Genomic DNA, 15,110 nt, shown 5'->3' on the forward strand with positions numbered 1-15,110 from the left:
GCAAACTCAGTCCAGGAAGCCATGCCCAGTGGGCTTTTCATTCTGTCTTTGCTCAGAGAAACTAAGCCAGAACCTGTATCCTAGCTCTGAATGCCTCCAACCTACACATACCTATAGTGTTTGGTAGATCACATTCAGTCCAATATCTTCTTCTAGAATGCGGATGTCACCTATCTGTGTTATACCATCAACAATAATGAAGTTGGGAGGGAGTCGTGACATGCACAGGGGTTTTCCATGACCTACCTGGAGTCACACTTTTTCCTCTTTCCTTCCTTCCTTCCTTCCTTCCTTCCTTCCTTCCTTCCTTCCTTCCTTCCTCCCTTCCTTCTTTCCTTGCCTCCATCACTGTCCTTTCTCCTTTCTTCTCTTTCTCAATAACCCTTTCTTTTTCTCTCCCAAATTCTTTTTCTTTCATTTCACCCTGTTATGTTGCCCCCCTCCCCATCTGTCTCCCTCTCTCCCCTCTCTCTCTCTCTTCCTGCTCTCTTCCCTTCTCTCTTCCCCTCTCCCTCTTCCACTCCCTCGCTCTCTTCCCAGACCATGTAGCACAGAGAATTCATCTTTTGAGAGGATTTCCACAGCAGAGTGGAAGTCTCTGGAAGACCCCCATGCTGGCTTCTGAGACAGAAAAGTGTGAAGTGAGCTGGAGGAAGGTTGGAAAGCTGCCTAGAACCGGGAAGGTGGTCCCCGAGGCAGGAGCTGAGCCAGGGTGCTAACAAGCATCAACAAGACTTGGGGGTGGATGGAGGAGGAGGTGAGGCTGAGGAGAAAGCCCTGGGAGGAGGATGCGCTTTGCCCAGACACACACCAAGGAGACTGTGGCTCAGGAAAACACTTGACTCCTGCAGCAAAAGGACCAGGAAAACCACAGACCCTGCTGCAAAGGACAGAGTGAAACGGAAAAGGCCACAGCAGCCTGCTGAGGCCTGTGAAGGCCTGAGAGTTACTTAAGCCACCAGCTTGGCACCGTGTCCTGTTTTTGTCTTGTGGAATCGGGGAGCCCGTTATTGCTACCATGTGCTCAGAGAGTTCATTAGCAGCCCGGACTCCCAGAGGACTGGCATAAATAATGCGATCCCATTTTTCCTAATGAATATGTATAAGCAGGCCATGTTCAAGTCGACTTATTGTATCTCTCCTCTTTTTTTTTTTTTAATATGGGAAGGTTTTCAGTTTTATGTCTGAGGCTTTTTAAAGCAAGACTAATTAGGGTTCTTTTTCTTTTCCTCTCACCCTTGTATTCAATTGTGCAATGGCAACAGCTGTTGTTTTCAGTGCCTCGTTTGGCGCTCGGGAAAAAAATACACAGCAACTTTTTGTTTATAATAATAACAGATGTGAATAAAATTAAAGGCTCTCTATACTGGAGAAAGAGAGCATGTCCTAAATCTATGGATCTGTATTTTCCCCCATTCACTGGAAAGCATTAAATGGGTTTGACGTGTTCCCAAAATGCACAAACCTTGAAAGGTTTTGAGTTGCTGAGATGAATTCAGTGAGACTAGTGCTTTAGCAGATAATAGTGGCTTTATTCAATATGTAGGGCGAAGGGCATTTCAAAGAGATCTTTCTATAAGGATGCTATTTCCATCAGTGGAGCCAGGGTTAGAGAGAAAACTCCAGCAAAGCAAATGGGACCAGACACGAAAAGCCTCTTGGATGAATTTATTAATAAAAAAGCACATATTACTTTGACTATAAATAAATGAGAGTAGATCTAGACAATGGAGTTGGGGACAATTTGAAAAGAAATTGGAAGCCCAGAGCAGTGTCTCATGCCTGTAACCCCATCTGCTAGAGAAGCTGAGACTGGGAGGGTCAAGATTTGAGAACAGCTGGGAATAAACGTGCATGGGAACCTATCTCACCCAATAATCTAGGAATAGCCCATGCCCACAAAGCCAGCTCCTAGAAAACAGAAGTGGGACAATCACAGTTCAGGCTGGGCTCAAGCCAAAATTGTTAAAAACAAAATAGGATGGGGCATGACTCAAGTGCTATAGCAATTGTGGATCAAGTGTGAGGCCTCAAGTTCAAGACAAATTGAGAGATGTCAAGAAGAGGTAGGTGCCAAAAGGTATTCTCACAGAAGGATGGACTCTGGGTGAGGATCGCAAGAATGAAAAAGGAGCAACCTGCACCCAGGACATGTGGCAAATCAGAACTGGGGAAATTCAGGGCTCTGATTCTGGAAGATCATGTGACACACCTCACACAGGACACCAGACAAGAAGGAAGTCCACCCTGATCCCGGGTGTACCTGCGGGCAGCTGCTGATGGGGACACACTGTTTCTTGCGGCATTCCGTCCTGCCTTTCACGCAAGCGCAGATGGTACAGTTCACCGAGGACCACATCTCTCCATCCTGCAGGACACAGCACAGGAATCTGCAGTCAGTCATTGCTGCAGAGCTGAGCCAATTGGCTGTGGTTCCTCTGCAAGCAGAGTATGTCAATGCCATCCATACACTCAACCAATCAGAAGTGTCAATCTAAGTTCTATCAACTTGACATCAAGGTTGGGGAGGATTTCAGGATGAGTGCATTTGTTTTCTTCCCCCAGGATAAAAAGAGAATTGCGCTGTGTCTAATCACGCCCTTTTTGTTTGCTGCATTTCTTTCTTAATGCACAGGTTCCTCTACCTATCAAAAACAGTATGTATGACACAATAATGTGATGCTGTAACAAAAGTCTCACTTCCCTATGCTGCATAGCACTGAAATACTGGGTTATCGAAAGCACCAACTGCGAATTGAAATAACCAGAGGTGGCATGCTTATTCTCAGCTATGCCCAGGTCCACATTGGTCAGCAAAAGAACTGGGGCTAATTCAAATTGACTTCCATCATTCAGACAGACATGAGAGCAGAACCCAGACAGAACAGTGACGGAGTACTGGTCCTGGCTGGCTGGCTCTCCTCCACACTCACCACAAAAAAATGGTAGCACTTTGGTACTTATTTCCAAGATCACACCTTGTTCAGACTTTCTTGAGGAATTCCTTGGGCTCATTTGTGATTTGTGATTTGCAATTTGCCCAGTGCTGAGACAAAACACAATAGAGATATGTGCCATCATCTTGTGAGCTGAAAATAGCACCCATAAACAACCAAATGGGACCTAAAGACAAACTAAGAATTCCTTCCTTGGGCCTGTGTGGCCTCTTCTTCATCTTCCTCTTCCCTTACTCTCCAGAAGCATCTTCACATGCTCTTCAGGTGAGAATGACCTGCCTGAATCTGTCTTCAAAGTAACCTAAGTGCTTCCAGTGCTGAGCGTGCATTTCTGGAGTTGCAAACATTCTTTTACAAGGTGTCATAAAAGTGCTTTGTTTAAAAAAAAAAATCGTCATGAGGGATTGCTAATGTGTTCGGGAGACAAAGGGTGAGCTTGTATAAAGAGAGCCGAAGCCCTGCACAGGACATGGTGCTGGGATGGTGCGTCCCAGCTGCTTACAGATGCCCTGAGTACCCAAACCTCACCACTGTGCCTGTCTGTGCCCAGGTAATTGGAAGTCTGGGGGATTCCTAGTGCCACTCACTGCTAAGGGTCTGGATCCACAGAGGTGTGATGAGAAGTCACCTAGGGATGCAATAGCTGTCACCATCTTAGGGAGAACAAACTGTGAGGGGAGATGGAAAGTGCGGTTTACATGGTCACTGCACACCTTCCTATGTGGGATTGGGAAACACCAATAAAGCACGTGGGAAGGTAGTAGATGGCCATAGGGGACCCTTACCAGTATTTCCTCCCTTTTGCTCAGTATTCTGCAGGCTACATGGGCTCACCCACACATCTTCCTGATGGCAAAGATTCTCCCAAAAAGCAGGTTTAGAAATGCTTCTAAAAGTGCCAGCATCTTGACATGAGCCATGTTTCAACAAGGAGAGCCAGTATCCCCAACTAAAGGAGGTGCTTCTAGGCACAGGCGGCCTCGTCACTGCCTGGCCACGTTTAGAAAGAGAAATAGCGCAATGCAAGCCTTCAATTTTCACGTGAGCATAAAGCCAAGGAAACACATTTTTTCACACAGTTGCTTCTCTACCTTACTTTGTCCTAGATTCTAAATGCAGAAATACAGATGACACTGTACCAGAAACAAATCTGTTACAGCCACACGTGTAGGTGTATGTACATGTAAGTTAGAAGGTCATTCAATCTGCTCTGTGGAAGGAACTTTTAAACAATCACATTAGTTCAAGTCTCCCATCAGCTTGGCTCATGACATACCCGAAAAATCTTGTTGCCAAACTTGCACACTTTTACATCTTCCGGGGGCACTCGTAGGAGGCACTCTTCACAGCAGGCCTCCTTGCCTCTGGCACAGCTGCCAGGGTGGACACACTTCTTTTTACATACCACAGTGGAGTCCTGGGGGCCCAAGCACATTACAAATGAAAGGCGATATTTACAAAGCAGTATGCTGGCCTTGCCTGCCCAACCCACAGCAGACTGCTCTAAAACTTCTTCTGTCCTGTCACATTTTAATATGCTACCATAAACCTCACATATGCTTCAAAGTGTACTTGTTGGTGAATACATACGCTAGACTATGAGCAGCAATTGTGGGTAGCATGAACCGCTTGCCAGCCTTCTAAGGGTTTTGTAAGTAACTGTGCCTTATGCTGTCAGTCATCTCACTCTGGCCAGTTAATGGCAAGAAAGCTCAGCTCACTCTAGACCCGCCCATTCCCCTCTTCCTTTACTTTTCCTTAGCCAGTCTACATTAACATGCCCTTCTTGGGTCTCTTCAGAGTTGAACAAACATAAAGGCAGACAACGCTGAGCAAAGAGTAGAGACTAAAGGCTATCCACCCCAAGTTGAAATTTCTCATGCTCACAAAGGAAGTGAATGAGTGATGCTAAAATTGGACCTGAGGTCTACATCCTCCCTCAGAAGCCTTGACCTTAACCAGGCTGCTGAACCTCTAGCATGACAGGTTTATATCCACAACTCAAGGAGAGCAGCTTTACTTCCAAATAGGTGATATTCTACCTATAATCTCTCGATTTCACATGCATCTTGTTTATGTGTAAAGTGCAAAACACATAAAAATGACTAGAAACCAAACTCGTAATCAGAAGGATAAAAGAACACACAATCTTTTGTCAAGCTACATGCTTTGATTTATAGCTTTGATTACGAAAGAACACTCACCATTTCTCAAATAATGCACACTTCCTGTAGATCTCCCAGGCATATGTGTACACACACACACACACACACACACACACACACACACACACACGAGATCCATATATACTAATATTCATCTGTAGGATTATGTGCCTAGCATTGGGTCAGATAATGAGAATATGGAGATGGATGAGGAACTTCTGCCCTCAAGGGGTGAGAGAGGTAACCTTGTACACAAATACAATGCAATTGATCAGACTAGTGAGTATAAGTGCAGAGGCAGTAGAGAAAAGGATTGCAGATTCCTGGAGAAGGAGGCCTCCAAAATGGGTGGCTGTAGGTGAAGCAAAGTTGGCTAATAAAATCAATGAAGGCCAGGGTACTATAGACAGAGAGAGACCATCAAATCTGAACTCAGGGAGATCCAAGACCAACTACTGTGCTCAGAGAACTAGGAGATGGCTTCCTGAACCTGCCCTGGAAACCCTGAAGGGTACTGACTAGAGATTCTCAAGAGAGATAGCATTAAACAGACAGGAAATAACACAGACTGTCCCCAATGATTGCTGTCTGATTCTTAGAGCCCCCATTCTCCTCAAGTCTGTGACTGTGTGCTGTGATAAATCCACTCAACTTGCAAGAAAAGGACTAATTACAGATCTTCCAGAATTTGAGGATGCCTGGCTCAGTCATCTCTCGCAGAGGCCTTGAGCCCCTTCGTGGTCCACAAGTGACTGGTGCCCACTCACCAGGCTCCTGATGCTCTGGGATCAGGAGGGCTGGAGTACAGTATTTATCAGCAGAGGCCTTGGCATCACCCATGCACACCCAGAAGCAGTAACCTGTGAAGTGAGTGATGTGGAGGAGACAGGCATGGAGGCCACATCCCACAGAGGGAGTTGGTGTGTGTTCTGGACAGATTCAAGCCCCTCAGGAAGGCATTCTTAGGGCTGGGAAGCAGAGCTAGGGAGTACTCAGTACCTGACAATACTCTGAAGGACAGTGTACTCCTCAACAAAGCATCCTCAAGGAATCAACAACTCCTGAACTCATACTGACACATACAGACACTATCCATAGTTTCCCTCCCTCTCCTGAGCTATGAGAAACAACCACCCCCATCACCACCAAGATAAATTATTTGATATTCGTGTCACACAGATGTCTGGGTTAACTTGCTAATGAGGGATTCCCATAGCTCTCTGTGATGAATGCCCCTTTTTCAGGTTTTAAATACAATTCACTACATAAGTACGGTCAAAGTGTGTGTGGTATACGCCCCTTTCAACTTTAGCAGCAGCTAAATTCATCCCCCATGAAGAATGAGACTTTCAGCTGCCTTTCTGAGAAAAGTAAGCAGTAGTTCACTTGTAGTCACAATAAACAGCACAGAAACATTCTCTTCTCCAACAGCCGGATTTATCTTTGTGATGAGTAATAAATCCACAACTTTTTCTCCTTATAAATGCAATTAAAGCTATTTCCACCACCAGGTGTGGTACAGAGTTCATCTTATATAATTAGTCCCAGAGCACACCACCTAGAGTCCTTGTCTGACATTAGAATATCTGCACACATTCCCGCTGACGATGGACCTCACCACCATCCCTAACTTGGTGGTCCCAGAAGATGGCAGGGACTCATAATGTGTGTCCCCTGGGTGACCTTGAATATGATGTTACTTGTCAAATGGTATCATGAATATCCCCCCCAAATAAAACACCATCATAGCAATAGCGGTATCCTCCCCACTCCCACCCACAGCATCTTACCCTGCATGTGCACGTGGTACAGTTATCATAGACGAACGAAGATCCATTGTCATAAACATCACTTCGGAACAGGCAGCTCCCTGAAGGAAGGTCAAACACTTTCCTCTGACCTACAGGGAGACAACACCACCAGGTAAGCAAGGCACAGTCCAGGGATGTCCCATTGTATTCTCAACAACTGTACCATAGTTATTCAACATCATCAGAAGACCAGATGAATCTAGTGCATACAATCAGAGCCCTGATCAGCTATGGCCAGAAGATTCCCAGCCACAACATTGTAGAAGAGCAAGTTTCATCATCAGTCTTTTACTTTTATTCCTGTCCAACATAGCCAACCAAGGGACCTAAGAACAAAGCTGCCCCCCACCAGAGGCTCACAGTCCACTGAGAAGACATCTCATAACAGATTATTTTAGTTCAGCAATATGGTAAGTTCTAGAAAGAAGCCAACCTGGAAGTGTGAAAAAGTAATGTAAGACTTCTTAGAGGATGTCATGTTTATGTAAAAGTATCCCCCAAAGTAGGTATTAATGGTTGGGTAAGTGAAGGTAGAAAGAGTCAAGGTAACTCAACAGTTAAAATTAGCAAAAAGAAGGAGGGGGAGAAGGAAGAAGGAAAGAAAAAGGAAGGAAGGAAAGAAGGGAAGGAGAGAAGGAGGGGAAGGAAGGAAGGAAGGAAGGAAGGAAGGAAGGAAGGAAGGAAGGAAGGAAGGAAGGAAGGAAGGAAGGAAGGAAGGAAGGAGAGGAGAGGAGAGGAGAAGGGGAAGAGGAGGAAAGGGAAATGAAAAGGGGAAGAAGGAAGGGCAGGGCAGGGAAAGGGAGAGAAGGGGAGGGGAGGGGAGGGGAAGGGAGGGGAGGGGAGGGGAGGGAAGGGAAGGGAAGGGAAGGGAAGGGAAGGGAAGGGAAGGGAAGGGAAGGGAAGGGAAGGGAAGGGAAGGGAAAGGAAGGGAAGGGAAGGGAAGGGAAAGGATGGGAAGGGAAGGGAAAGGAAAGGACTAGTGAACTCATATTCCTTATGTTCTAAACATTTGTCTGTCCACAAATGTCTATGGGAGCCTCATCATCAATATGATAGTACTAGAAAATACTACACAGTGTTAGACAGTACCAGATAGTGTTAGATAGTACTTAATAGTACTAGGCCTTTAAGCAGTGATTAGGTTCCAGGGTGAATTCCTCCCCATGAATGGGATTAGTGCTCCTAAGACAAAAAAGAAAGACCTCTTCTACCATAATAAGTATTTATAAAAATAAATAAATAAAAATTAAAAAAAAAACATCTAGGGGCTCAACTTGGGCCCTCACTACACACAGACTCTGCAAGCACTTTGATCTTAGATTTCCCAGCCTCTAGAATAATGAGAAATACATTTCTGTTGTTTATTAGCTACCTCATTGAGGCTATTTAATTATAGCAGCCTGAACAGATTAACACAGAGTCTCAATAAAAAAAAAACTGCACGAAGATATAAAGTATAAAACTAACTCACAGCATACATAGAGAAAGACTCCAACTTTATCTAACAATCTTTCATAGGCCTAATATTTCTGCAGAGTTAGCTTTATTTCTCAGTCACATGACTAATGACCAGGTGAGAGAGAGAGAGAGAGAGAGAGAGAGAGAGAGAGAGAGAGAGAGAGAGAGAGAGAGAGAGAGAGAGAGAGAGAGAGAGGAGAGAGAGAAACACGTGCACAATCTCAAAGTGTGAGATCTAATTTCTCCCAATACTTCTATTCCCTGAAGCACAGGAATCCATCTCCAAAATTTATTTTAATTAAAGACTAAGTAAAGGCCTGTGTACTGTGGCCTAGTGGTAGAGTACTCAACTAGCATGCACCAAGCACTGGATTGGATTCCTTGGTACCACATACACAGAAAATGCTGAAAGTGGTGCTGTGGCTCAAGTGGTAGAGCACTAGCCTTGAGAAAGCTCAAGGACAGTAGCCAGGGCCCAAGTTCAAGCCCTCAGCACCGGCAAAAAACAACAGCAAAAATACTAAGTAAGCATGATTCATGGTCACTGATCCAATTTACATCCACCCTTTTCTTTCCTATTGAAAAAAGAAAAAAGATTAATAGCTACATAGACTAATCAGTAAACCCAAAGAAAAGCTCCTACTATCTTCAAACATAAAGTGAAAGCTGTGCTCACAGAGTTGTTGAGAGTAAAGAAAAGAAAAATGTTCTCTACTTATCAGGGTCAACAGTACAGCTGTAGAAAGCATCACTTGGATTTTGGTCCTCCAAAAATGATAGTGAATTATACTTTGGACTCCCTGATGACCTGGGGTCTGATTTCTCTAGACCTCACTCACTGCATTCATAAAACAAGTCAACAATGTCACCATGTCATATCACCACCTCCATCTATTTTTTTTGCCAGTCCTGGGCCTTGAACTCAGGGTCTGAGCACTGTCCTTGACCTTCTCAAGGCTAGGACTCTACCACTAGAGCCACAACACCACTCCTGGCTATTTCTATGTATGTGGTACTGAGGAATCAAATCCAATGCATGTGAGGCAAGCACTCCACCACTAGGCCAAACTACTGGCCCCTCCATCTATTCTGAATATGAATGAGTTAACATGAAGGTATACAATCAAAAATATTTCTAGCAAAATATCACAACCCACAGTTATGCTGATGTGCACACTCCAAGTCTTGAGACTTTTCCTTCCCATGAGAACTTATACACTGATTAGAGGATTACCAATAAAATACAAAATTCACTTTCTCTAAATATCCCTCCAGGAAGTTGTCTGCGCTGTTGTGAAGTGCTGTGCACCCCAAAGCATGTGGATTTCTTTTTCCCTCCACTTCTAAGCAGTTTGGCCAAAAGCATCCTGAGCCTTAGGCATAAGCCATGTTCTAGGCAATCATTTTTGTACTTTCTGTAAAAATAATCATGATGCCATTTTCACTAATTTAAATGTTATTCTCTTCTTATCAATCCATTAGAGACACATTTCTGCCTTTAAAGAAGTAAAAGTAGTTCTGTTTCAATTAAGTGATGTGTTTTTTTTTTCAATTTTTGACATGGCAGATCTACATCTGTTACAAATATTTTCCAAATGACCTCAAGTACTTTTTGACAAATGACAGAAAATAAATAAATATGCAAAGCTCTATGTAAATTTAAAACTTTCTTTCTCCACCAATGAAAATTATCTCTTTTTTTCCCCCACAGTGGAGATCTGGGACCTACATTTCCTCCCCAGAGGTCCTTTCTCCTAGTAAAATGTATGACTCCCTTCCTTTCTTCCCACAGTAGAATGAGAACTTCCTGTATCATATATGTGTCCTATAATTACTGTATAGGAGGACAGATGGCTGAATAGATGGATAGACAATGACCAGTGATCAGTTGATTGATCCACTGACGGATGAACAGACTTGAGTATTATAACACTCAAAAGTAATCAAAAGATTCAATAATCTTTCATTAAAACTATGGCCATAAAGCTCTTAACCAAGAGTCTGGTACCCAACACCCCCAATAAATGACAAGTGATGAGCAGTCATTGTGAGATTGACATAAGATCCTACCCTGGTCTGGGTCACACTGAGGGGTGAGTTGAGTGTCACTCCATGTACTCTCATGTTTGATTAGCCTCTCCACAGAAAATCAGACAATCAAGAAAAGGAACATTCATTTAATTTTTTTAAAGGAGACAGACGTATGTTACATACAGAATTCCTGGTTGGGATTTAGCTCAGTGGAAGAGCAATTGCCCCAAGTTTAGTCCTCAGCTCTTGAAAAAAAAAATCTGCGTCAAGGGATATTTTAAGAAGGAAAAAAAAAATCAATGCCCTATCAGCCAAAGTCTAATGAGACTAAGCTTTTGGCATCTAGAAAGCATCCTGGTTTTTGTTTTCCTTCTTTCTGTCTTTTGTTGTATGGGTATGTTTCTTTTTACCACTACAGAGCACAGTTTTACCTTAATCTCAGTCTCCATGGCCCAGCAGAACATAACACATTCCAGGGAGTGGTTTAGAGATGTGGTGGGCAGCCTGACACGAACCATGCCCATCACATGCCACGGACGCTGAGTCCAACCCCAAAAGGTTTCACTCAGGACAGTTATGATTTTCAAGTTTCCCAAAACTGACTGTGCCTTTTGTAATCCTGCCTTACAACCACAAATAGTCAGCAAAACCTGCATTCAATACAACAGCCATCATTCATGCAGGAAACCTAAGCTGATTGTGCATGCCCTGGGCTTCAGCTTCAAAGCATTAATCAAGCCAAGTTATCTATGGAGCCCAGTCCAGATGCCACTTCCTGTCCCTCCCCGCGCCTCCACCAACACTCAGAGAAGGCCATTCCTACCATCCTAGTTCAGGAGAACAAATGCACACATATTTAAAAGCACATGTATGTGGAAAATGTCTTCAGTCAGGTGTATCTAAACAACTCTCCTTTGTTCTTCTATCTATTCCATACATTAGTGTAATAGTGTATTGTGTGTCTGTGTGTGCTTGTATATGTGCATAACAGGAAAGGCTAACACTGTTAGAAAGAATGACAGTAGAATCTCAAAAGAGAAGAAAACTATCTTACTTTAAAAAAAATATCTCACTCTGCCCACTTGGTTATAAAAAGAAATTAGACTTCAAGGTATGGCTGTGATAATATGCGAATGAGAAAATTAAATCAACTTGGCGCTCTGGGGTTGGAGAGAGGAAAGAGGACCCTGGAAAAAGGCGCTGAAGGTGGTTAGCAGGAGTCTGGAGCCCAAAAGGAAGATACAACCAGAGACGTTCTCCCAATGGCAGAAAATGAAGAGTTTTGAAGAAACAGGGAGCTAGGGATTCCATTTCATGGTGTTTGTCAGGCTTCTCTGTAAAGTACTATTTGTGAAAACTTCCAGTGAAATCTTTACATAAATCTTGACCCACCCAACATGCCATTTAGTGTGAAAAGAGTTGAAGGTAGGGGACTCCAAATGGGACAAATTGATGTTAAAAATGAGAGAGAGAGACAGAGAGAGAGAGAGAGACAGAGAGAGAGAGAGAGACAGAGAGAGAGACAGAGAGAGAGAGACAGAGACAGACAGACAGACAGACAGACAGACAGACAGAGTAAGTAAAATTAAGACCAAGCTGGGTACTAGTGACTTTTGCCTGTTATCCTAGCTACTCAGGAGGCTGAGATCTGAGGCCTGATCCTAGCTATTCAGGAGGCTAGGATCTGAGAACTATAGTTCAAAGCTAACCCAGATAGGAAAGTTCATGAGACTCTTTTCTCCAACAAACCACCAAAAAAGCTACAAGGATGGAGCTGTGTCTCAAGTGGTAGAGTACTATCCTTGATTAGAAGTACCTCAGGGTTCAGTGCTCAGGCCCCGAGTTCAATTCACAGAACTGGAGGGGTCAGGGGATGGAGGGGCAGAGGGGCGGGTGGGGAGACCAAGAGAAATGGCAGGAGTTGAAATCCCTTGCCAGAAATGATAGGGACAGTATTGGGGTATCCTGAGTATCTCTGGAGATCCCAGAGGGACCTGCTTTCTCAGCATGATCTGGCCTCAGCACAGCCTTGAGATGAGGAGGTCGACTTTTAGTAACTACTATTCATTGCTTCTCAAGAATATTAACTAAGAAAAGGGGTATAAAGTATGTCCAAATATGCCAAGTCCTTATGGAACACTCCATCAGAAAGGCTTGCACCCTCTTCCTGTGGAATATTAGATCTGCTCCTTCCAAACCTGTCACAACAGCCTGCATGCTTCACTAGACCAGATTCTTGCCTTGGTTTACTTCACATGGCACGCGCCTGCCAAGCACTTCCTCTAGCTCTCAGAGATGATCACATAAGGAAAGATGAAAAGTTGCACGTGGGAGCCACACACTGCCCGCACCTTCCAATGCTCTCCAACAAGCTAAGAAGCAGGTAAACACCCCCCCCCCCAAGAAGCCACATACACAAACTTAAGAATCCCAAGAAAATCATGCACAGAAAACTGAAGGCATTGCATTGTTCTTTGACCTGAAAACACTCACCCAAACACTTAGGGCAGCACTGTCCTGGGGGGGTGTGACTAAGGAGCTGCGGACAAGAGAGAACGGGGCAGACTTCTCTCACGCATTGTGTCCTGCCTCCCTGAGAAAAGAGAGAGAAAGAAAGAAAGGGAAAAAAGGAAAAAAAGCACATTTAGAAAAGTCAATGCATATGATCTACACAAACCAGATACCTGGAACCAGTGCAAGGGCTTTCTGAGTCACGGGTCCCTAGGCAGTGTGCGTAGAACCTTGGAAATCAACCCCCACCCCAGCACACTGTCACCTTTGCTGTGATGTCACCTTTGCCTCCTCTTACCACCCCAACCCTCATCCCAAAGAGATGCTAGTGACAATGCCATCCCTTCCTTCGTACAGACAGTGTCATCTCTGCACAAGCTAACCATCTCCCCATGATTGGTTCTGGCAGTCTTGACTACCCAACCATCCAAGATGGCCCAGGATGTGAGGTTTTCAACACTAAAACAATGGAGGTTTCAGACAAACCAAGTCGAGTGGGGTCCCCACAAACGGCTGCCTCCTTCACCACCCCAAGCAAGCAAGAGAAGTTTTCTGGCATGTAGCGAGACTTCTATTGAGGCCTATCTTTCTGTAGTTCCTGTACATATCCTCCTCTTCCTCCTCCTCCAGGAAGGATCCACTCTCTACCACAGCATGAAGGAGTCTCTGGTGACTCACTGAGGGTCTGACCAGAGGAAGTGGCCAATCTGTTGATAATGGATGCTCTGAAGGACATTTCCACTGGGATGCAATCCACTAACCAAGCCTGTTTCCAGAAGCCAATGATTGGTATTGAAATGGCATAGCCTCAGAGGAATGCGAGACGACTTTCAGAGTCCTTGAATATTTCCTTTACCCTTGTCCTTCACCCTCTCTGTTCCCTGACACTCTAACCTCCAATACCTTTTTCCCCCTTTTGGAACCTCAGCATTCCTGCTTTCTCTGCCTTCAATTTCTCTCCTTCCGAAATTCGGATGAGACTTGCCCACTGTTCCTCACTTAGTTTCAGCAAGCTATAACCTCATATTCAAAAAAAGGGGAGGAGCAGAGAAAAACATTTTTAAAAAATACTTTCCAGATCATTCATATCTAAGAAACTTGAACAGTTGATGCAAAAACTGTCACTTGCAATATGAATTGCTATGAATGTGAACTGCTGTGATCTCTACGAATAAAATTTTATTTTCTTCTTCTTTGTTTTTTTAAAGGAAATCAGTAAATTTGGCAACTACATTAGTAGGTAAATAGAATATCAGAAAATAGAAATCCTGGCTTCTCCAGGATTTCAACCAGAAACAATTAATGGATTTTCATATACCCAATTGTTGAGTGGATAATTTCTATCTCAAGAGGCCTGAGGAGGGAAGAATTCAAGGTTCAAAAAGTCCTAGGCCATGCATGATAAACACCCAACATTTCCTCACATTTCTCCAGCACTTTCTTTACAAACATGAACATAAGCTTTAGCTCCAGAATCCTTGTTAGTCCCAGCAGGCACAGAGTCTCAAGCTTGTCATTCTAGCTACCTAAAAGGTGGAGAATGGTTCAAAGCTGGCCCAGGCAAAAAGAAGTTCATAGATTCATCTTGACGATGAATCAATGGCTGGTCATCTCCAGAAACACAAGGTAACACAAGTAGGGGGATCGAAGCTGTGAGAAAAACTATCTTTTCTATCCAAATGGGTTGCTTAAAAGTTGGCATGGTGGAGTGACTCTTTTTATTATTATCTTATTCTGCTAAGACAATATCAGCGAGTGAAGAACGTAGCAGAGGGTGTAAGGAAGAATGTCAATCCTAGCAGACGATTACTATAGTGCAAAACCTAGATACATAAGGCCATACATGATGAGGCTAAATGATAGGATCTCCAGGATATGGAAACAAGAGCTTTATATCATGTGATTGTTGTTCTTAATGTACTAAATATAGTATATTCTCTTCTCTATTTTTGCCCTTTGGTTAATCGCATATTGTTACGGTATCTGACTTTGTTACCTGGTATATTGTATATATGTTTATTTGTTTATTTGAAATAGGAAAGGGAAAGGGGGAAAACACATTGAGGGGAAGGGTTGGGGGAAGGGATAACATAAGAAGGGGTATCAATGTGTGAAAAGTAATGCACCTTCTATCTAGCAAATATAACTGTAACCCTTTTATTAATTACCCTCTTCAA

General features: G+C 43.7%; 1 protein-coding gene across 1 annotated transcript in view; it reads right to left on the reverse strand.

Moving 5' to 3' along the window:
* Nucleotides 1–15,110, reverse strand: part of Bmper (BMP binding endothelial regulator) — a 216,467-nt gene that overhangs the window by 83,091 nt on the left and 118,266 nt on the right. Inside the window, exons 7-10 of the mRNA XM_090332652.1 lie at nt 12,916–13,015; nt 6,913–7,022; nt 4,234–4,374; nt 2,264–2,368 (exon numbers count right to left, since the gene is read on the reverse strand). Of these exons, the coding sequence (XP_090188778.1) occupies nt 2,264–2,368; nt 4,234–4,374; nt 6,913–7,022; nt 12,916–13,015 (456 nt within the window). The remainder of the gene's footprint in view (nt 1–2,263; nt 2,369–4,233; nt 4,375–6,912; nt 7,023–12,915; nt 13,016–15,110) is intronic.

Source organism: Megascapheus bottae, chromosome 5 (assembly GCF_031878675.1).
Source record: "Megascapheus bottae isolate mThoBot1 chromosome 5, mThoBot2.hap1, whole genome shotgun sequence".
Taxonomy (NCBI): Eukaryota; Metazoa; Chordata; class Mammalia; order Rodentia; family Geomyidae; genus Megascapheus; species Megascapheus bottae.